Source organism: Callithrix jacchus, chromosome 14, assembly GCF_049354715.1.
Source record: "Callithrix jacchus isolate 240 chromosome 14, calJac240_pri, whole genome shotgun sequence".
In the NCBI taxonomy this organism is placed as follows: Eukaryota; Metazoa; Chordata; class Mammalia; order Primates; family Cebidae; genus Callithrix; species Callithrix jacchus.
Genome location: NC_133515.1, coordinates 44,401,765 through 44,423,782, shown reverse-complemented (window position 1 = coordinate 44,423,782; position 22,018 = coordinate 44,401,765). Strand labels below are relative to the sequence as shown.

Below are 22,018 nucleotides of genomic sequence, written 5' to 3'. Positions count from 1 at the left end.
GTATGGGTCATTACAGAAGCATTAGCAAACTCCAATATACTAGTCTATTTCTATCTAGGTAGAGGTGCCTCAGGGTGCTCTGGCTTTTAAAATCAAATAGACAATTATCAGAATGCAATAGAGCTTACCTTCCAAGAAATATTAGCAGGTTAGAAGTATGTCATTGGGCACATGTTAGCAAAAGGGCAGGAAAAAGGTATATGTAACTAAGCAAGAAGAATCCAGAAAAAGGGTGGTCGGGGGCAAAGGTATCATTTCACCACGGGCTCAGTAAAGAGATACTACTGGACTTTCCCAACCCACCAGGATAAGAATATTAGATACGATGATTTGGAGCCATAGATGACCCAGAACCTCTGTAGGGATGGAACTCAATCATCTCCTTCCCATACTGACCCTCTCCCCTCCTACGCAAATCGTTAGCTAGCAGAAATTTCTGCCCAAAATTATCCCCTGCTAACATTAGCTAGCAGAAATTTCTGCCCAAAATTATCCCCTGCTAAAGTTTCTGCTTCAATTAAGCACACACACCACAGCAGAAGAGGGATTAAAATCAGTTTATTGGGAAACCAGTCACTTAGAGACATCACATTGTAAAGAGAAGGTAGAGAGGGGTCTGAACATTTTATAAGATACTGTACAAAAATACTATATTTCTATGAATCCTATAACTTTTTAGCAGTGCTTCTTTTTAGACAGTTCTGACCTTATTGTTTTCAGAAACAAAACAAAAATGTGTTTTTCCTCTGTTTTTATTTTCCTTTCTAACAGTTTGAATGAATTCAGTAAATTTCAGATTAGAGCATTAAGTTAAATTATGTACTGGTGCCAAATGGCTTTCTGAATACTATTTAAAGAATAAGATTTTGAAGATAGTAAGTTTTTCCTTGCATTGTAATTTTAATATGTGCAGCTACATGGTAATATGAAAGCATCAGTCAGCCAACAGGAAATAAACAGAACACCTTCTCCCTTTCAATTTATGTGGACAGAAATCATCCTAATTTCTCAGGCAAGTATATTGATATAGATTTGTCTCAGTGATACCAAGATGATAATTTCTGGGAGGAAATTCAAATAAAAGGGAGAAAAATAAGTTTTCTAAAATAAGGTTTGCAGAGCCTTAAAGCAGGACAAGAGAGCCCTAAAACTCCTGGAAGCAGCTTCCTCACATAGTATCAGTTGGAAAACGTTTTCAGTTGCCAAAACAAAAGCACAATTTCTCATCTTCCAAAACTACCCTGAAAGCTGATGTTATTAAGCTTGTGCTTCAGGAGAGCAAAGTATTTCTTAGGGAAAAAAATGGAAAACTTAGTCAAGCCAATGACCAATTCTGACATCATATAGGTCAGTAATACAGTGAACATTAGTTTGATTGGAGTCAGTGTTTTTTAGAAATTTAAACTAAATTCAGTCAAAACAATTTGTGTGTGGAGACTGGCAAAAAAACCAGCTATCTATTGAACCAGGGGCACGCTGGATGCCTAAAGTGCTAGATTACATTTTGAGAACTGGAAAGTACCAAGGGGTGTGTGTGTACCCATACCCAGAGTTGGAGAGGACGGAAGGACATGTCTAATCCATCAAAATTATTTGTTAAAAAGTAGGTTTTTGGTCAAGAACCCATTTGGCAAACATTCCAACTCAGAGCATATTCTATGACCTTCATGATGACCAAGGGGAAAATCAGACTTAAAATTCCAACAACTTTGAATAATTCACAAAAATACCAGAATATCAAGTTTGAAGGGAAAATTAGTCTCCTGTCCTTCAAAACAAGGACTAGAGCTATTTCCTATCTTTCTTTCAGCATCAATAGGCTTTGTAGGAGTGGAAAACTATATTTAAAGGGTTCTCCTGAGAAGGCCAAGTCCCTTAACCTTTCTATTCTTAGGGGAGGTGCAGTATGACTGACTGAGGCAGACAGCAAGCACACTTTGCAACTCTCCAGGCCTGGTACTCTGAAGGCCAAAGAAATGCCAGAGAATACGGGGGAAGCCCAAACCTCCACATTCACTTAAGGAATTCTGGTGGTGGTAGCAGCAGAAACAAGGTAGTCAAGAGAAAGAGACATTCCAAATATACTATAAACAGAAGGTAACCATCAAATCTTGTTGGCTTATAAAAGCCTTTTTTTTTTTTTTTTTTTTTGAGTATGTGAATGTGTTCTTATAGGGAAAATGTGTTTTCAGGGTGAACAGTTCCTTTATATGAAGATAGCATTGTGTCAACAAGAAAATGTGTTTGAAACAGTTTCTCTACTAGCAATGAAGGATTTATACCACTTAACCACATGCCTTGTCCCGGTTCCTCTGGTAACCAATAGCACACTATAGCAGACACCTGTGGCCTCAGAACTCAGTAAACACTGCCTGTTGTACCTCAGGGGCTAAACCCCAGGGCCTGGCTTCACAGTCTGCTCAGAGTCTTACTTATCACGGAGCCTAAGGTAGGGTTTTGTTATAATTCCCTCAAACTGGGTCATGCCTCTTTTTATTTTCGTTTTGCACATAAAATTAAGCAAGTAGTCAAAACACACTTCTTTTTCTTGCTCTGAGGTAGGACTGTGTGTCAGGTTGGGCACTTTGACACTTCCGATACGGGTAACTCCATATTAGTCTATTTTGAGGCTCCAAATTCTGTAGATTTCAGCAAGAATTCACACGCTTCAGGGAAGAGAAAGAGTCCCTAAAATACCTGATGACTTTGCAACTATCCTCACCAGCTCCCTATTAACTTCCAAAGCAACCAAAAGTGCTGAATCATTTAGGATTGCTTTCCCTTGGAAATTCCATCTGATTGACACAGTGAGGGTCATCAGAATGCTCCCTAAAGAATCAAACTCTTAAGACTTAAATATCAGGATGGATCTTCCTTCATGAAATATATCATGCACAACCAGAAGTTTACTTTTCTTCATACCATAAACTGAAATAACAGTTACAGGGAGTATCAAAGATATAATTGTTGCCAAAAATGGAAAATGAAGACTTGGAGTATTGAGAAGAAGCCTTCTCATATAGTTAGTAAATAGAAAGCAAACTACCCCTTTACAAAAACTTGGAAATGCAACAGCAATGGAAATGTAAAGTCTTAGAACCAAACAGGGGAAATCAAGAGATGTACATCAAACTAATAATTTCCATGAACTTTTAGTTCACATAATAAAAGTAGGCATTTGGTTCCACCATATATTGGGCAGCTGCATTAAAACCCATGACTAGGAAATGAGGGACCTGATGGAAGCCAAAAATGGCCAGCTGTGCCTCTTGAGCCAATGAGGCAATTAAATGAGAGAGCTTTCTCACTGGGGATAAAATTATTCCTGCCAACAAAAAATGTTTGATTAAGTTGGCCTGGGTATATTAGGAATTAATTAGAGAAGGGAAGCTGCAAACCTGTGCTCCATTTTATAACTTTGTGTCTGGTCAAATCCAATGTAGGCTGGCCAGCATCTAATTCTCCTTGGCCATAGGAGGCTTATTCTCTCGGGTAGCCACGATTCATTACTATGTCCTCAGTATGTAGCTACACTTTCCTTGTGCACAGATACTTACTGTCACTCAACACTGTGATTAAATCCTTTCTGTAAAAAAGTGGGTTTTCAGCTTAGGAAAAGAGCAACTTAAGTTATTTACATCTCTAAACATCATGCTCCCATTTGAACAGATAAAAGTTTTTATTCCCCTGTATGTTTACATAAGAAATTTCTTTACAGACTTTTTTTAATGCAATTCTTGTGCAGCAATGTTCAAATTTCACATTTTTACTGCATAAGGTATCTTCATATACAACTGTCTGTCTTCTTGGGAAGGACAGGTTAAAGACCTATGATAAATACACATCCACATGACAAAGGAGAGCGCAATAGGGCAGAGGAGAATACTCATGGGAAAAGAGTAAATTCAGGACACTACATCAAAGTGTGAACCAAGAAAGTGTCTTTCATTTTAGCAACTACCACCATTTGGAAACTTCTTTGCATAGGTTAGCATTACCCCAGGAGCCTCCCTATCCGATATTAGTGAAAGGAAATCTGGGAGAAGCAAGAGTTTCCTTGTTATAGATTTTCTGGGACTCATTCTGATAAGAAACCTAAGCACATCCAACTTCAGAAACATTACTAGTGTGGAAAAAGAAAAGGCTAACTTTGTGTTGGTAAAATTACAGCCTTTAGAGAGGAATAAAAGATAGCTTTGCAGTATCTGGAGTGTGTCAGGAAAGATTCCATTCTAAATATTCATATGATTGTTTTTCTGTTCTGCCAGGCAGCCTCTAAATTGCTTAACCCAGAACACTGGGCAATCCTGTCATTTTCATCCCAAAGCTCAAAGTTAGCAGCTATGAGAGTCTGATAATCTTATAGACTGAGAAGGTTAAAGACTCTGGAAAATCCCAGAAAAACCTTATCAAGAGAGACTTTATTTTGGCCCAAGGTATCTATAGCATGTATTTATTCAGCTGAGTGCAGATCCCTTCAAATTGCAGGCTGTCAGCCCCAAAGATCCCTTCATTCCCATAGCAGTGCTGAAGGCAGAACTATTCCTGACCTGGGGAAGGTTATATTGATTGATTATCTGTCAGGAGAGTAGAAAGTAAGTATTCAAAGCAAAAAAACAAATGTATTCACAACAAAACAAATATTACATCTTGAGAAAAGTAAGTTCTTTTCTTGGGTTTGTTTTTCTGCAAGTATTAGCAATCCAAGTTCTGTAATTCTAATTCAGGAAAAGTGAAGTCCAATATCAACACTAAACAAAGTGACAACTTCTTTCACAGGTGTTTTAATACCTATGTTTCAATTTTTTAAACCATTCTAAAGACGGGGGAATCACAGAAGTTTCCTTATTCAGAAAAGTAAAGAAATTAAGACTTGATCGTGTTCACCTTCTATTAGAAGAACCTTTCTGATAATTTTTTGTGGTTTATTCTTTTCACTGTCTTCAACAGTAACCACTTTTCATCTTACAGGGTTGAATTTGCTTTCTGGAAATGGCTAAATGTTACGCAGAACCAAGAGTGGTAGAATATACTTTTAGATGCTTTCTCAAAGTGATACTAATTAAATAATATAACTGGTTTTCTTATACCTTATTACCTTCCTTGATATTATTTCTAAGGAGAGAAGTTTCAAAAATAACTTTAAGGATGGCAGCCTCATTAGAATAATAACTTCTTAAATAAAACTAGATGACTTTGAAGGGAACAACATTTAATTAGATGTCAAAATTCTAATATATCTGCTAAAGAAATCATTAATTATAATAATCACAATCATATTTAGAGGTGCCCATTTAAGCCCTATCTCCTCTGAGGTATGTGTTTTTGAAAACATTGGGGCTCATTTGAATGTTGTAAAGGGAAAAATCGATTTGTGATGTTTCTGCTATAGTTACTCCTCTTACATGGTTGCAATAAAAGCAAATCAGAAACATATGTTTTTTTTTTTTTGAGACGGAGTTTTGCTCTTGTTACCCAGGCTGGAGTGCAATGGCGTGATCTCGGCTCACCGCAACCTCCGCCTCCTGGGTTCAAGCAATTCTCCTGCCTCAGCCTCCAGAGTAGCTGGGACTACAGGCACACGCCACCACACCCAGCTAATTTTTGTATTTTTAGTAGAGACGGGGTTTCACCATGTTGACGAGGATGGTCTCGATCTCTTGACCTTGTGATCCTCCCGCCTTGGCCTCCCAAAGTGCTGGGATTAGAGGCATGAGCCACCGCGCCCGGCTGATACAGAAACATATGCTTTAGTATTTGCCCGTTTTAAACTGGTAAATCCCTGATTATACATTTAAAAAGAAATCTGATATCATTTTATTAGAATAGGTAGGTGTGTATACACGCATGTTTTTCTGTAATACTTAAAAAGGAAAATCTCTCAGACTATGATGATTTAGGCTTCTATTCAGATAATCTAGGCTTCTAGTCAGATAATCAAGAAAGAGCAAGTTAGTAAAAGCCCATTATAATTCTTTAAAATGTAAACACTGCCACTGAAATAGCAGGAATTATAGAAGATAACTGAAGAACATCAGGATTATATAAATCCTTCATAGCCCTTCTAAGCATAATAATATCTACTTAGGAACCTATGCTTCTATAATCTTAAAGACCATCTAGTCCAAACCCATTGTATAACTAAGGAACAGCAGCTCTGAGAGGTGAAGTGCCTGCTGAAGGTCACTGAGCCAGTAGCTGGCAAGGGCCAGGATGAGATCCCAGGTGGCCTGTCCTGCCCAGGCCTCTTCTCCCCCGACCCTGTTCAATCCAGCTCAGTTCCCACACCTGTAAAATGAAGAGGATGGTGGACTAGAGGATGGTCTCAAAGGTCCCTTTATAGCTCAGGCTATGATTCCACAGGTACTAGTACACTATGCTCATCTCAAATAAACTCTTTCAGCTCAGGGATGATGCTATAACCCAAGGAAGGCCCCGTTTACTAAAGCACTCGTATGTGTTCCTTAACAGAAAAATAGTTCTCCCTTTTGAGGAGGCCTTACTCTAAATAAGCCCAAGACAATTTCTTGTCATTATCTCCCTCAGGCTTCTACTACCGTCTCTGGCTTCTAGTCTGCTCATTTTCATTAACAGTCTCCATTAAGCTTTACTGAGCCAAATGGCTAGATAATATATCTCAATGTAATTATGGGTAATGCATCAAAAGAACAATTTAGAGATACCTAATTTCTAAACTGTACTCTTCATAGTTTCAATTGAGAAACTAGATATTTCATTATATTTCTAATATGTATATATGAAAAAAATCAAATGTGAAAATGCAGAACTAAAACATTATTCTTATTTAAAAATAAACATTTCCTCATTAGTTAATACATTCTTTCTATGTCCAGGAAAGAGACTACAATTCCAAACTGCAGCAATTTTCCTGTCCATAAAGGTGTAAACCAAGTCCTATTTTCACTGCTATCCAACCACAGAGAGCCCTTCGTGGATATCTTTTGCTTTTTAATCCTCGGCAGGAAGCTTGTGACTCTCTCCATTTTGGAAATATTATTCAACTAGAGGTCTTTACCTAGCTCATCTTGTTTCAGCCAGCACGGGAAGTATTTAAAGACGAAAGGCTGGAAGATTCTGACTTTTCCTCCAATACCTTCCAAATTCTGCTCACATCATTCCTAGGACCAAACCTTGCCCTCCAGAATGCAGTGTTTCATAGGCTGTTGTTGCTGTTAAACTTTTTCCCCCTCTTAAAGTGCAAATGTGAGGAAGAAGAAACAAAAGTACTAGATAGCAAAACAAGCAAATGGACTTGGAATTTTATTTGTACAAATCTCATCAACTAAGAGTTTCCCTTTTGATGATGGACAATAGCACTAGAGGAAGAGAACAAGAGTGGGGTTCTCTGTGCCCACTTCTTTTCAAAAGGGTGATTTTATAAAAGTGCTTTCCACATAAGGAAATAAAACACACTTTAATGAGTAAGTACATATACAGAGGGTGACCATGAGGCATGTTGTCATGTTAGTGCAGGGGCCTTTATTTATTTTATGAACAATATCCTAAAGTTAATAAAGAACTATGCTTTGTTTTATTATTATTTTTTTAATCTAGGAAGCCAAGGAAAATCAACTGAACATATTCCATTGGCTGCAGCCTTCGATTTAAACATCAGAGAGAAAGAAAGGTAAGCTGGGCACACTCAGATTGTGTCCAGCTTGTCAGCACACTTATTTCTCATTATCTGAAAATAAACAACATGCTTATTCTAGAGACAGAGGACCTGCTGAAAGCTTATAGCAACACACAAGTCTATTCAAAATGATTCCATATGTTACACTGTAGGATTGTTGTGTTGTTATACAAGGGAAAGAGATCAAAACCCTGTACAGACACCTGATATCAGACTTGAAATGCCAAGTGGAAACAGAACTATTCAGCGTCTTCATTTATACACAATTTACAATATTTGATTCAAAATAAAAATCACAAGAAAAATACATCTGTTTCTGCTACAATTCCTTCCCCTCCCCATCCTCCCCCCTCCCGCAGTGAAAAGTCTTCTAATAAAAGGTATCATATTACCACCACTGTCTTGTTTTGGTCTAATTCTGAGATCCCACTTGGGACGGTTAACATGAAAAGGAATGGCAATACTTGGGATTTATATAACATACACATTTTATCCAAGGGTCTCAAGTACTTGCAGTCACGTCTCCAGATCTGAGAAATCACGGTTCAATGGAAGCCAGAAAGCTGGACGAATGCTGGGCAGGTTGCATGGGGTGTAAAATCCCTTGGCTAAGTCTATGATCAAACAAGGTCAAAGTTGGTTGGCTAGAGCTGGGTTCAATTTCTCTTCATATATATATATATATATATATACTACCAGTCAGTAAGTTTCACCCTTTCTTAAACCATTGGAAATAAAACACCCATCTCCAGGCTACTGCCTAGAGTTAAGACCAACTGAAGTAGCCATGTCCTCGTGATAATGCATCAGGATAAAAAGCAAAAACAGGGAAATACATTCATCAGCATCTGGCCAAAGGAGACATGGGTTGGGAGAATTGATTTGGGAGGCCATTCCTAGCAAGAATGAGACAAAAGTGTCAATTCACTAGTTTCAGTTACAGTTAAGCTTTTGGTGGAGTTGACTCCAGCAGAGGTGAAGCTCATGGCATCTAGCGCTTGATTTAAGATAATGCTATTGAAGAAGGGTAATGAGAAAACACAGCAAACTAACAGGGAGGAACTGGCCAAGAAATATCTGGAGGGCCAAAGTGATTTTCTTTCCTTATCATTTCTACAGGAGAAGGCAAGGGTTTGGAGAAAAGGGCTGGAGGGCCCCTTATTTGCAGATTTTTTTTAAAAAATCATTTTTTTCATAACTCCGTAATGAAAATGTGTTTTACGGTATGAAGGTTACAGAACTGCATCTGCTACTGGGTCACGGCTACAGGTCTATGAGCTGATCCACCAGCAGTAAAGACCTGGCTAGGTTGGGAAGACTGGACTCAGAGCTCCCACTGCTGTTTCTAGAGTGCCCACCTGGAAGTGGAGAGATAGGAATTCAGTACAAAACATAAAGGGTTAAGGTTTAGATGTGCAGAGCAAGCAAAGAAGAAAAACTAAACAAACAAACAAAAATCCAAACCCTAGAGAAGCAATATTTTACATTTGCAAACCCTTCCATGTTGATTTTGAAACATACATGTTAGCTGTCCACCACCTCCCACCAAAAGCTCAGGCACTGTGCACACCACAGTATGGGCAGGACATTTTGCAAAGAGGGCACTATTTGCAAATCAACACTTTTTTTGGTTGAGAATTGCTAGCTGCACGCTAACTTCCTGATAATGCCAAGCTATCTCCCTGATAAAGTAAAAATCAATAATTGTTGCTTTGGGGATAAACCAGTTATTAAGATACTGCAATAAGAACATGCTTTAAAAAATAAATAGATGGTCCTATGGCAATTTAGTGTTTTATGGCATGTTCAAATGATTTTCATCCATCAAAGTGGAAAAATGATGCTCCATTAATGTCTAAAAGATGTGAATGATACCAAAACACAGCTGTTAATCTCATTGGGAACAATATTTATTATGGATTATTCTACTCATGATTAAAAAATGCTATGTCCTTTTGATATATACCTTCAGGTTTTCACTGACTGAAGATTACTTTGCTTTTGGCTTCTTGGTAAAAACTAACTTTTAGCCAACTGTTAAATACTCTCTCTAAATAAACACCATGGTCAAACTTTAAAACTATCTATCTCTATCTGTCTCTACTGGTCTAGCCTACAATGATTCTCATTACCCGCAATGTCCTTCATTAATTATTGATGCTTTTCTTTCCCCTTGCCGATTAGGTGCATGACTGTTTTGACGAGAGCTGAGGGCAAGCTCTTCTCTTTTCCCCATCCTTTTTCTTACCTTGTGGGTTTTTGGTTATCAATACAGGAATAGGGTCAAACTCATCTTCCGCCACCTTGTCCGAGCCCTCAGGGACATCAAAACCTGAGATGAGATTACTATCTTCTGCAGCTTAATACAGAATGCAAGTACACAAGCAGAAACAATAGAGGTAGAGATTAGCAAATGAGAGAATGTCAAAGAGGCACAAAGATCTCAACTGTACAGCCCTGTTGTTTTTAAAGGTGAAAGTACTTATCTTTCTGAGTTGAAATAAAAGTAGCAAAACTGGAAAATACAGAGATATAGAAAAAAATGCTTTAGAGTTGGCCATGATAAGACTTTTATAAATGATTAGGGAGAAGGGTTCCTAGAAGAATTGTATTATTTATAAGACATTAATTATAATTATTGCAAGGTATCTCTTTAATGTCACTAATCCATAAAGGCACAGGAATAAGTCATTTGTTGTCTTCACTGAGGTAACAGAGGCCTAACACTATTTGAAAAACTCAAAACCAGGGGAAAGAGGAAGAGAATTGGTGGTTCTTTAAGAAGTAACCGCTGTATACAAGGCAGACAAAATACTTCTGTAAGGACTTACTGCACTATGACTGGGAAAAAAGACACCGAAACAACTCAGATGCCCCAGGGAACGTTGAGGCACAAGATCACATATACTGAGGCCTCAAGCGAAGTTTGTTAGAACAGTCTTCTCCATTCTAATTAAAGCTATCCTACCAACAAGCAAGTGCTAGCTGGACACCTATTTTGCAACTGATACTTCTCTGTAATTCTACATGGCTGCTGACACTAGATACCGTTGTCTAAATAGGTAACTTTCCTCTATAATCTATAAAAACATAATCATTTTAAAGTCATCAGGGTAAAAACAAAAACTCAACTATTAATCATTTCAAATCTCAGGGGTGATTATTTTGAGTCATCCTGGGGAGGCTTCTTTCTCAAATTTTCTTTTGAAGGGACTTAAGCTTTTCCTTTTCTATGCATTTTCTCTTTCCAGAAGACCACTTTCACCACCCAATCACAGAAAGTTCAGTAAATGCCTATGCACAAAAAGCCAGGCATTGAGCCTGACACTGTCACAAATTACTCACTGAAAAGAATTGGATTCAAGCTACCTCCGTCCAGCAGGATTTCAAACCACTATTAACTCAAGACCAACAAATGAAAATGGTAGATTAGAAAGAGAAATCCAGTAACCAATCAGGACTAGAAGGTGAACTAAAATTCAAAACTTGTACAAGTTCAACCTTGGAGGACTGGCTTTTGAGGCAAGATGCTTATTCCTTTATTGCAGTCATCACTGTGCAATAACTTTGAATCAGATTTGATAAAAGCATTTTACATTCTAAGGCCAGCAAGCATTATATCGATCATTATAGTCAGACAGTGGATAGTGATTTCAACCATCTATTTGAATTGACTGCAATGGTACCTAGCTCTTAAAGGTAACATGGAATATTTGCACTCCATGTTCTTGCCAGAAAGCAATACTTTCACTAATGTGCTAAGTCTTTTTTACACTTAATCTTATTTCTTTTTAGTACCTGTCTTCTATTGATGTATTTAATTATTTAATTAATTAATTAGACAGAGTCCTGCTCTGCTGCCCAGGCTGGAATGCAGTGGTGCAATCATGGCTCATTGCAGCTTCGACCTCCTGAGCTCAAGCAATCATCCCACCTCAGCCTCCCAAGAACCTGGTACCACCAGTACATGCTGCCACTGCTGGCTTATTTTAAGACTTTCTGTAGAGAGTCTTCATATGTTGTCCAGGCTGGTCTCAAATTCCTGGGTTCAAGTGATCTTCCCACCTCAACCTCTCAAAGTGTTGGGATTGTAGGCCTGAGCTACCACACCTGGCCTGTTGTCTAAGTCTTATTAAATATTCTCACTGAGAGGTATTATAACACAGTATCTGGGAGTATAACCTCAAGTTTTCCATATAAGGAGGTAGTTTTAAAACTTCACTAGTAAAGACTTTTGATAAGAAAAACTCTCAAAAGTTGTTCAGTTCTTTTCCCTTTAAGGACATATGCCTGAGAAGAAGAAAGCATTTACCTTTATGGACCGGAGCAGAGATTGCTGTGGGGGCAAACTCTTCTAGAAGGTCAGTAGTAGGGTTAGAGAGCAGAGAACAATCAAGCAGGGAATCTTCCCCGGTGAGAGAATCTGAGTCCAGATTAACAGCATCCAGGTCAGTGATGGCATTAAGTGGCACACACACAATATCATGAGATTAGATCTTAGCCTCTAAATTACTGCATTTACACATTACACATACACGCCAAGGTAGGAGAAAGAAAACCAAAAGAAATGTATGAAGCATTCTGGATTTCTAGCTATAGAAACATGTCTTTCTAGATTCCTCTTAACACTAATATATAAATAGAGGATAATTTTTTACTCAGAGGTTAAACAAGTCTGTGATTTGGATGCTGAAATAACTTTAGTACTTCAGTTCTTAGCGAATGCCATTAGAGAGAAAGGACTTTATGATTAGAGTTTCACTTAAACTTTCCTTAACACTCATAGAAGGAAGTTACTATAAGAAGAAGTATCCAAACTGATTAGGAGAGGGTTGTCTCAGGCTTGTTATTAGCAGAATACGACAGGATTAAACAGTACCTTCTAGAACTCATCCTGGTTCCCACTCACAATGCCTCTTACTAGTATTCTTTACATTTAAATTGGCCCTTTGAACACGATTTTGATTTTGGAAAACCAAGACAAAAATACAAAGTTCAAGCATTTTAACACAAGAATTGTTTTCTGAGAAAGTTTGCTAAGAGAAAAACATTTAAGTGAGGATAAGAAAAATAAATCATATTGTCTTTGGAGGTAATTTTTTTTTCACTTGGATGAATTTATCTTCCTAGGCTTCTAATTGTTTCTATTCCAAGTTTGAAAACCAGATACTTCTATCAGGGGGATTATGGACCAAAAAAAAAAAAAAAAAAGGTTACCAAATCTGTATTTATGGGCGGTTAAAATTCTTTTAAGACTGAATTTTGAAATTAGAGTACAAGCAATACTAGATCCAGGGAAGACTTCAACTTTGCCTTATAATTTAACAGCAAATTACCTATACACGATTAAAGCACTGTGCTGGGAACAGAACATCAATATACAGAAGATGCGCTCCATGGACATGACTGACGTTGGTAGTTGGAAAGATGCACAGCAGTCTGGAGGGTTAAGGGTATCTTACAGCTCAGCGGAGTTCTTTAATTAAGGAGGTAGAGGGATTCTGCCGCCAGTGAAAAGAATCTTCAAAAAAGAAATACTATAACCACAGAAAGCCCAGAGATCACTCCACAAAGAACATAGCTCCAAAAAGTACTCAGTTCTTTAGCAAGGAAATATATCCCTCAACATCTAGAAGCTGGGCTGTAACAATTCAGTATCCATTTCAGGAAGAACTACTTGGGCTGCAAAATAAGCCCAGGATCGACTGAGCCAGGTGAAAAGACTGGCTCAGAAGTTCACCACAACGACCAGTCCCTGCAGCTGCAGAGACACCTGACTGACCTGTGCGATTTGAGGTCACAGATTCCGTCTGAGATGGGAGGCGCTGGGGAACTGGGGGCTCCAGTCCTGGTATGAGACTCTCAACAGCAACATCAGCTTTTTCTTTCATAACAGAGCATTAAGAAAGGAGAGGAAAGGGTAAGGGAAAGGAAGTCAGAAGGTTCTTTAGGAAATTCTGTGACGCTTTCTTCTTTTTTTAAATTCTTATTTTTTGAGATGGTGTCTCCCTCTTGAGCTCAACCGATCTGTCCCGTATTGGCCTCCCAAAGTCCTGGGATTATAAGCGTGAGCCACCGCACTCAGCTATGTGAAGGCTTTCTTCTAACAGGTCTCTAAAATGCCAGTCTCAGGCAAGGTGGAAAGCACAATAAGTCACTTTACTTCTGCTGCTTTGAGTGTCTAGGTTTCACTGAGCTTGCATGTACAAGGTAACCACTGTGGCCAGTCTCAGCGATGATCAGTTCTTATAGACAAATTCAGAGCATATGTCGCTCAGAAAACCTCTTCCATGTCAAAAAACATGGGCTGAAAGGCGCCTTCATTTTTTTCTGGTAATTCTGCTTTTCTTAAGGGATAAACCTGGGGGCAAACATCCTCTGTGCCATGCAAAGGCCATTAATCCATCTCAAACCCCATGATGCAGCTGGGAGGCCTTTTGCACCATGGGACACTCTCAGCTGCAGGCCTACCTCTGTGTAAGGTCATGGCATTTCTGAGTTCTAGAGCTTTCTGCCCAAAGGCATTATTATGTGCCTCATGATTGGACCCTCCTGGAATACAAGGGCCTTGGACATTTTGCACATCTTGCCTGCCTTGCTGTTGGAACACAGGAAAACGTGGGAGAGGAAGCAGACTAAGCCCCTGCCCTGAATTCTATTTATGGAGCTTAACCAATGGGCAAAATGTTTTCTCAGTTACTGATACGTGGTACATACATGGGCCTTTAGAAATTTTTCAATTTTGTTTAAGATGGGTCCCTGTTACCTAAGCTGGAGGGCAGTGGCATTAATCGAGGCTCACTGCAGCCTCAAACCCCCTGACTCAAAGCGATCTTCCCATCTCAGCCTCTCAAAGAGCTGGTAACACAGGTATGCTCCACATACCTGGCTAACTTAAAAAAAATTCTTTTATGTTTCCCAGGCTGATCTCAAATTCCTGGCTCAAGTGATCCTCCCGTCTTAGCCTTCCAAAGTGCTGGGATTACAGGCACGAGCCACTGCAGCTAGATGTACATGGGTCTTCAAAGAAGAATCTGGGCCAAGCGCAGTGGCTCACACCAATAATCCCAGCACTTTGGGAAGCCGAGTCAGGTGAGTAACCTGAGGTCAGGAGTTCAAGACCAGCTTGACCAATATGGTAAAACCACATCTCTACTAAAAACACAAAATTAGCCAAGCGTGATGGCACATGCCTGCCTGTAATCCCAGCTACTTGGAAAGCTGAGGCAAGAGAATCACTTGAACCCAAGACGGGGAGGTTGCAGTGAGCCGAGATAGTGCCATTGCACTCTAGCTTGGGAAACAATTGTGAAACTCTGTCAAAAAAAAAAAAAAAAAAAAAGGCAAAAGAAGAATCTGCTAAATTTCATTAAGTTCAATAAAGGTAAAGTCTAATTAGAAACCAACTTTTTTGGTGAAGTTTTTCTAACTAAATGGAAACTTTCCACATTCCTCCTCATTCATATGAGATTCACTCTTGAAATCTCAAGATAGCAAGAAAAGCAAAAAATAGGTGTTATACCCCTGAAAAGCAGGGAAAACACTTCATTTGGAGTAAAAGAAGAGAGATTAAGTGACCTTGGCTTCTGCGTTGGCAGGGCTATTATTCCCTGGGGATCGGTTAACTAGGTACTTGTCATTCTTGAAACAGGCACACATATCATGCATGACTGAAGAAACAGAGATGATGACTTTACCAATTACAGCATCGGAAGTGCTACCGAAAGGATCTGTCATAGGCAAGAGGTCAGGGAGCAGAAGAGAAGTGTCAGGAGATTTGAGTCCCTCAATTAGTTTTTCTAGGTTAGAGAGAGAGGCAAAAAGAAAGCAAAAATGTAATGAGATATTAACTCAAGCGAATCATTAACTATTCTCTATGCAAACACAATTTAGGGGTCAATATTTGGTACAGATTCACCACAAAAATGAATGCTATTAATATCTTGTTAACAACAGGCTTTCAAAATTCAAAGTTCAAAAATGATTACTTCCTCAAGTGACATAGTCACTTTGCTATTATTACTATTTTTTGAGATGGAGTCTTGCTCTGTCCCCAGGCTGGAGTGCAATGGCACCTCGGCTCACTGCAACCTGTACCTCCTGGGTTCAAGCAATTTTCCTGCCTCAGCCTCCCGAGTTGCTGGGATTACAGGGGCATGCCACCACACCTGGCTAATTTTTGTATTTTTAATAAAGACAGGGTTTCACCATGTTGGCCAGGCTGGTCTCAAACTCATGACCTCATGATTCTTCCACCTCAGCCTCCCAAAGCGCTGGGATTACAGGTGTGAGCCCCCGCACCCAGCCTAACAAAGTCACTTTGTAAGGCATTCAAGATGCTGCCCTGGGTCTGTCTGCTTGTTTTTATTTTAGGTGTAATTTACATACAGTAAAAGTCACCCATTTTAAGTATACAATTTAGTTAGTTTTGACAAATGTATACATTCCTATCATTACCACCAAAATGATACAGAACCTTTCCAAAACCTGAGAAAATTCCTTCATGCCCCTTTACAGTCAGTGCCTTCCTCTCACCACAGACTCTGGCAACAACAGATCTGCTTTCTATCTCTATAGCTTTGCCTTTTCCAGAATTTCCTATAAGTGGAACCACAAAGTATGTAGTCTTTTGTGTCTGGTTTCCTTCCTTTAGCATAATGCCTTTGAGATGAAATTCATCCGTGTGGTCCCAAGTATCAATAGTTTGATGGGTTTTTCTTCCGAGTACTGTTCCATTGTATGGCTGTACTACAGTTTGTTGATCCATTCACCAACTGATGGACATTTGGTTGTTTCCAGATTTTAAGCTAGTAAAAATAAAGTTGCCATAAACATCTGCATATAAATCTTAGTATGTTCATTTTCCTTCCTGGGCTTAGCTTTGAATCTCTCTTTTTTCAGGAGTTGGGGGGACTTTACTTAGAAGCAGTTTATATTCTAACCAAGAGAATCAATTCAACCACACCTAAGTTGACTTCAACAATCACTTATTATCTGCTGACTATGTACCTGTGACATGCTGGCAGTCATATTATTCTATGGTCAAATCTCACAAAATTCACTTAAGACCCAAAATGGATTACTCTTGATGTCTTCTGGCCAAGAAATAAAAGGATGTCAGAGCCACTAGACTTGTCACCCTGGTACCTTAATGTTTGACAATGAGTACACATTACAAATATGCGTACACAAAGGAATCCTGATTTGTCCCTGATTTATCAGAACCCTCTATTCACCTTTAAGCTAGGATTAAAGGTAAAGCATTAACTTGAAACAAAATAATGAATCCTAGAATCTTACAGGAAGAAGGGAATTTAGACCTCATATTTCCTGTTACGAGGAGACTTAGATCACATAAATTCTTTAACTTGCCCAATTAAAGGCAAGTCAACAATATTCTTTTAAACCATGGAAATGTCATTAAGATAACTAAAATTGAAATGTTTGAGAAAAAAAAGCAACTTGAAGTCCAAGAACATGTATATAACATTGTAATAAATCTGTATTCTTCTAGGCCATTTGGGAATTCAGATAAGCAAGAAATAAATTGATATTCATGAAAAAACAGGAACCAAGTTTTAGGTGATCTTCAATATAGGTGATCTATAACCACACAGGTCAAACAAAAGAATGGATTTCGGAGTCTTGGCAAGATAATTTGCTTTAGTATAATTAACATGCTGCAGAAAAAGACTTATATGTAAAGCCAATTTACCATCTTTGGAGTGTATGGAATGTAGATAACTTTTAATTAAATGACAATAAGCTACATTTCTCATTTATACCTTGTTTATATTAAAAAAAAAAAAAAAAAAGGGAAGGACAGCCAGGTGCAGTGGCTCATGCCTGTAATCCCAGCACTTCGGGAGGTTAAGGCAGGTTGATACCTGAGCTCAGGAGTTTGAGAACAGCCTGGCTAATACCGTGAAACCCTGTCTCTACTAAAAAAACAAAAATTAGCCTTGCATGGTGGTGCGTTCCTGTAGTCCAAGCTACTCAGGAGGCTGAGACAGGAGAATCGCTAGCCTAGGCGACAGAGTGAGACTCTGTCTCAAAAAATAAATAATAAATATAAATAATAAAAAAGGAAGAAAAAAACAGGGAAGCTTCTCAGTTGCAGGAAAAAATCCTCACAGGGCACTAAGCAAATATACAAGTGTAATTACATTAGCATTAACCTTACACTGTATATGACATTAACAGATGTTAAAAAGATCTCTAGTACTTTCCAGTTTAGTGGTAGAAATAAGACGGTTTTCCTAAAAAGTCTAAATTTACATCGTTCCAAACACTAGTTTTTGCTTCATTCCTCTCTCCTCAAAAATCTGTCACTTAAAAAAAATGAAATTACTTGCTTCTTTTAACTTAGTACTCATATATTTGCAATCTTGTAAAGCAATGGATAAAAAGTAAAGACCCAAAATTACTTGCTTGTCTTTCATACAGCTTATCTTGATACAAAACCTCAGGCTAAAATTTCATTCAGAGCCTCCACGGTGACATGTTGTGACCCTGGCACAGTTCCTTAACCTCTGACATTATCTTATCTGTAAAATGGAGATACCTCCCCCTATGTTTTTGTACTTGTCATGCAAGTACATCTCTTCTAAGCCTTTCCCCACCTTCCTGCCGCATCAGGAACCTTCCGGAGTATCCTGCATTCAATTCTTTTGCAGCCCTTAAACATGACTGAAGGTAGGGAAGGGTCTTACAAACCTTTGAATCCCAGTTCTTGGTTTCCCCTTAGATGTCCTGTCACATCTATGCCTTTTGGCTTGACTGGGGAGGTGGGAGGAACAGGAGTTGAAGAAGAATCTAATTCTTTTCTTTGAGACGGAGTTTCACTCTTTTTGCCCAGGCTAGAGTGCAATGGCCCCCTGATCTCGGCTCATTGCAACCTCCACCTCCCAGGTTCAACCAATTCTCCTGCCTCAGTCTCCCCAGTAACTGGGATTACAGGTGTGCACCAAACACATCCAGCTAATTTTTGTACTTTTAGTAGAGATGGGGTGTCACTATGATGGCCAGGCTGGGGAACGCCTGACCTCAGGTGATCCACCTGCCTTGCTCTCCCAAAGTGCTGGATTACAGGCATGAATCACCGTGCTGCATATTTTTTTTTTTTTTTTTGAAACAGAATAGTGCTCTGTTACCCCGACTAAAGTGCAGTGGAATGATCACGGCTCACTGCAGCCTCGAACTCCTGGGCTCAAGAGATCCTCCTGCCGCAGCCTCCTGAGTAGCTACGGCTACAGGCATGCACCACCATGCCAAGCTAATTTAAAAAAAAAAATTTCATTTTAGTAGAGATGGGCGGCTTGCTATGTTGCCTAGGCCGATCTTGAACTCCTGGCCTCAAGTAATGCTGCCTCGGCCTCCTGAGTTGCTGAGATTACAGGCATGATTGGACATGGTAGAGCCTGGACTTGTCTTTGAAGTTCTCTCTATATCTGTCTAGGGGTCTGCCTATCTCCATCAAAATAGGAATGTGAGTCTTCACATAAACATGGTCCCAGGCATAATGGCAATGTTATCAGACAGATTAGCATTGCAAAGAACCTCCTATCTTACCTAACTCTGCCTTCTCATTTATGAAGGAAGAAACCAGCTCCAGAAGGTTAAAGTAACTTGCCAAAGGTCTCGTAGGAAGTAGGCAAGAGAGCTAGCTGATACTAAGACTCAGATATTCAACCACATTATAGATTCATTCTTCTGGTTTAACTAAAGTATTGATTGCTTTAAAATGTAGGGACTCTTAGAAGAAGTCACATCTAAAGCTATTATTGGCCATTTTTGGTCATTGTAAATGAAGAACGTAAGAAAAGGATATAATGGGAGGCACAAGAAAGGCTATAGGATGCCAACAGTCTATACATCATGGAGCCTGGAGGCCTTCCATCTGCATCAAGGGCTGGGCTGGACCCTTTATTTTATAAATTCTGTCCTTTCCTTAGTGTTTAATAGAAACACACTGAAGCCAAGTATCAGGGTGGGGCATGGAGAAGAACAGCGCAGAGAAGAGAGTGGTGAATATAGGAAGCTATGAAAGTGTTCCTTAAGATCCAAAAACACCAATCAAGCGTCACATCAGGATATGGTGACTTAGTGATGTCTAATGAACAAAGATCTTTTTTCCCCATGAGTTATGAGAAATGGCTTCTCTGGATGCAAAGGCAAAACATCTTTTGGGACAGTTCATGCCTGAAATGTACAAAGACTCACACTGTTATTCTCAATTATTTAAGAGGACAGACCAATAAAATTCCCAAATTATTCATCAATTATATTTTATAATGATTTAATCCTCCTAAGAAATGTTTCAGAAGAGCTGTTCCATCCTTCTGTTAGAATCAAAAGCCTATGACCCCATCATATTCCAGTATATGTGAAAAGCAGTGGACAATTCTGAAGAGAAGAAAATGGTCCAGTTTTGCATTCGTTTTTAGGCTTACTCTGATATATTTAGAATTGCCTCCAGACTCTAAACGTGTCTGTGTGGTGGGGCGGGGGCAAAGGTTGAATAACTATTGGGTACTATATTCAGTACCTAGATGATGGGATCAATTGTACCCCAAACCTCAGCATCATGCTATGTACCTATGTAACAAACATGCACATGTATCCTCTAAATCTAGACTATAAGTTGATGTTATTTAAAAAATGATAGAGTTATCATTTTATTGATTTATTTTTACCTTTTATTGTGATACTATACATTTTTGGAATTTTAGCGGGGGCCTGCCAAATCCCAAAAAATAAAGAGTAAAAGAGCCTGAATTTAAGTTGCCTGATTTTTCTAAGCAATTTTCTCACCTGTTTAGAAGATTAAAAATTGCTTTAAAGTGCTGTTGGAATTAAAAGGGTATACTTTTATCAGAATTAATGCATGTGTATAAATAAGGTGTATGGTACATAAAAGGGGATTAACTTCTCTTTTAAGTAAGAGGACTAGATAGGCTGGGGGAGGGAGGGTCACCGAGCCACAGGTGCCTGTGATTACAGTAGTGAATATGGGGTCAAGTTCTGTATTTTACTCAAATGCCCTGAATGAGAACAGAATAAGCAGCACTGTTAGAATTAAGTGAAAGGTGGGGAGGAGGCAGGAGGTCTAACAGAGAGGCAGACAAGGTACTAAGTGACAGGAGACCTGCTTCTGCACTAAGTTTGTGTAGCACTTTGGGCAAATCTCTTACTCTCTCTAGATTGAAGTTCTCTTATTGACAAAATGAAGATAAACTGGCCAGGCACAGTGGCTCACGCTTGTAATCCCAGCGCTCCTACCTCAGCCTCCAAGTAACTGGAACTACAGGTACATGCCACTGCACCTAGCTAACTTAAAACTTTTTTTCTTTTCAAAGAAATGGGGTCCTTATATGTTGCCCAGGCTGGTCTCAAACTCCTGGCCTCAAGTGATCCACCTGCCTCAGCCTCCCAAAGTGCTGGGATTACAGGAGTGAGCCATCATGTCCAGCCCCTCTCTTTTAAAGTATCAAAAGAAAAGTCAGCTGTGGGGCTCATCCCTGTAATCCCAGCACTTTGGGAGGTTGAGGCAAGTGGATCACCTAAGGTCAGAAGTTTGAGACCAGCCTGGCCAGCATGGTGAAACCCTGTCTCTACTAAAAATACAAAAATTAGCCAGGTGTGGTGGTGCATGCCTGTAATCCCAACTACTAGGAAGGCTGAGGCTGAAGAATCACTTGAACCCAGGAGGCGGAGGTTGCAGTGGGCTGAGATCATGCCGCTGTACTCCAACCTGAGTGACAGAGTAAAACTCCGTCTAAAAAAAAAGGGGAGGAGAGGACAGGTATCTACTTATACAGGCTTAAACCAAGGGCTTTCTCAAGGCCCACTCTGACTCTAATTAGGAATATGAACAGGAGGAGTGGAGCAGGCTGAACTGGTAAACATGGAAGAGCTGAATATGAGCCCCACCAAAAAAGAGGACACAGTTGCTCCCACCTTGTGGCTTTGGAAATCTATGTTCTGTCTGACTTGGGGTGTAAGCCCTGATATCTCACGATGAGAGATGATGTTTTAAAACTCTGGTCACCCTAAAAAATGAACTAAAAATAAAATCTAGCCACTTCCAAGAGTTCTCAGTATTGAGAAACCATTTGTGACATCTGCAAGTTGGAAGCAAAAGTCAAATATCATGCCCCATTCCAGGTTCATTTCAGAGAATTAAAGCTGCAGAAAGACAAGCTTTCCAGAGTAAAAACACATATTATAATCACCTTTGGACTTCTCAGCATCACAAGACTGCAGTTGGAAATAAGGGAGATGCCAGGCAAAAAGTTGTAAGAAGAATTCCTGTCTTAACAAACCACTGAGAAAACACAGCTTCTCCTGCTTAACTTCTCAAGA

The 22,018-nt window shown here is 39.3% G+C and overlaps 1 protein-coding gene across 20 annotated transcripts in view; it reads right to left on the bottom strand.

The window, feature by feature from the left end:
• Positions 1 to 22,018, bottom strand: part of AAK1 (AP2 associated kinase 1) — a 177,402-nt gene that overhangs the window by 8,640 nt on the left and 146,744 nt on the right. For 5 of the 20 annotated variants that reach the window (XM_078349150.1, XM_002757664.7, XM_078349152.1 and 2 more), the window contains 5 exons: positions 15,352 to 15,453; positions 13,437 to 13,538; positions 11,967 to 12,077; positions 9,903 to 10,013; positions 7,269 to 9,012 (listed from right to left, as the gene is read on the bottom strand). The exons of 4 other annotated variants lie outside the window; for them this stretch is intronic. In XM_078349150.1, the coding sequence (XP_078205276.1) occupies positions 8,918 to 9,012; positions 9,903 to 10,013; positions 11,967 to 12,077; positions 13,437 to 13,538; positions 15,352 to 15,453 (521 nt within the window). In that variant the 3' untranslated portion in view covers positions 7,269 to 8,917. Of the gene's footprint in view, positions 1 to 7,268; positions 9,013 to 9,902; positions 10,014 to 11,966; positions 12,078 to 13,436; positions 13,539 to 15,351; positions 15,454 to 22,018 lie in introns of those variants that run through there. 11 more of the 20 variants (XM_054244862.2, XM_035272368.3, XM_035272371.3 and 8 more) reach the window with 5 other exon arrangements.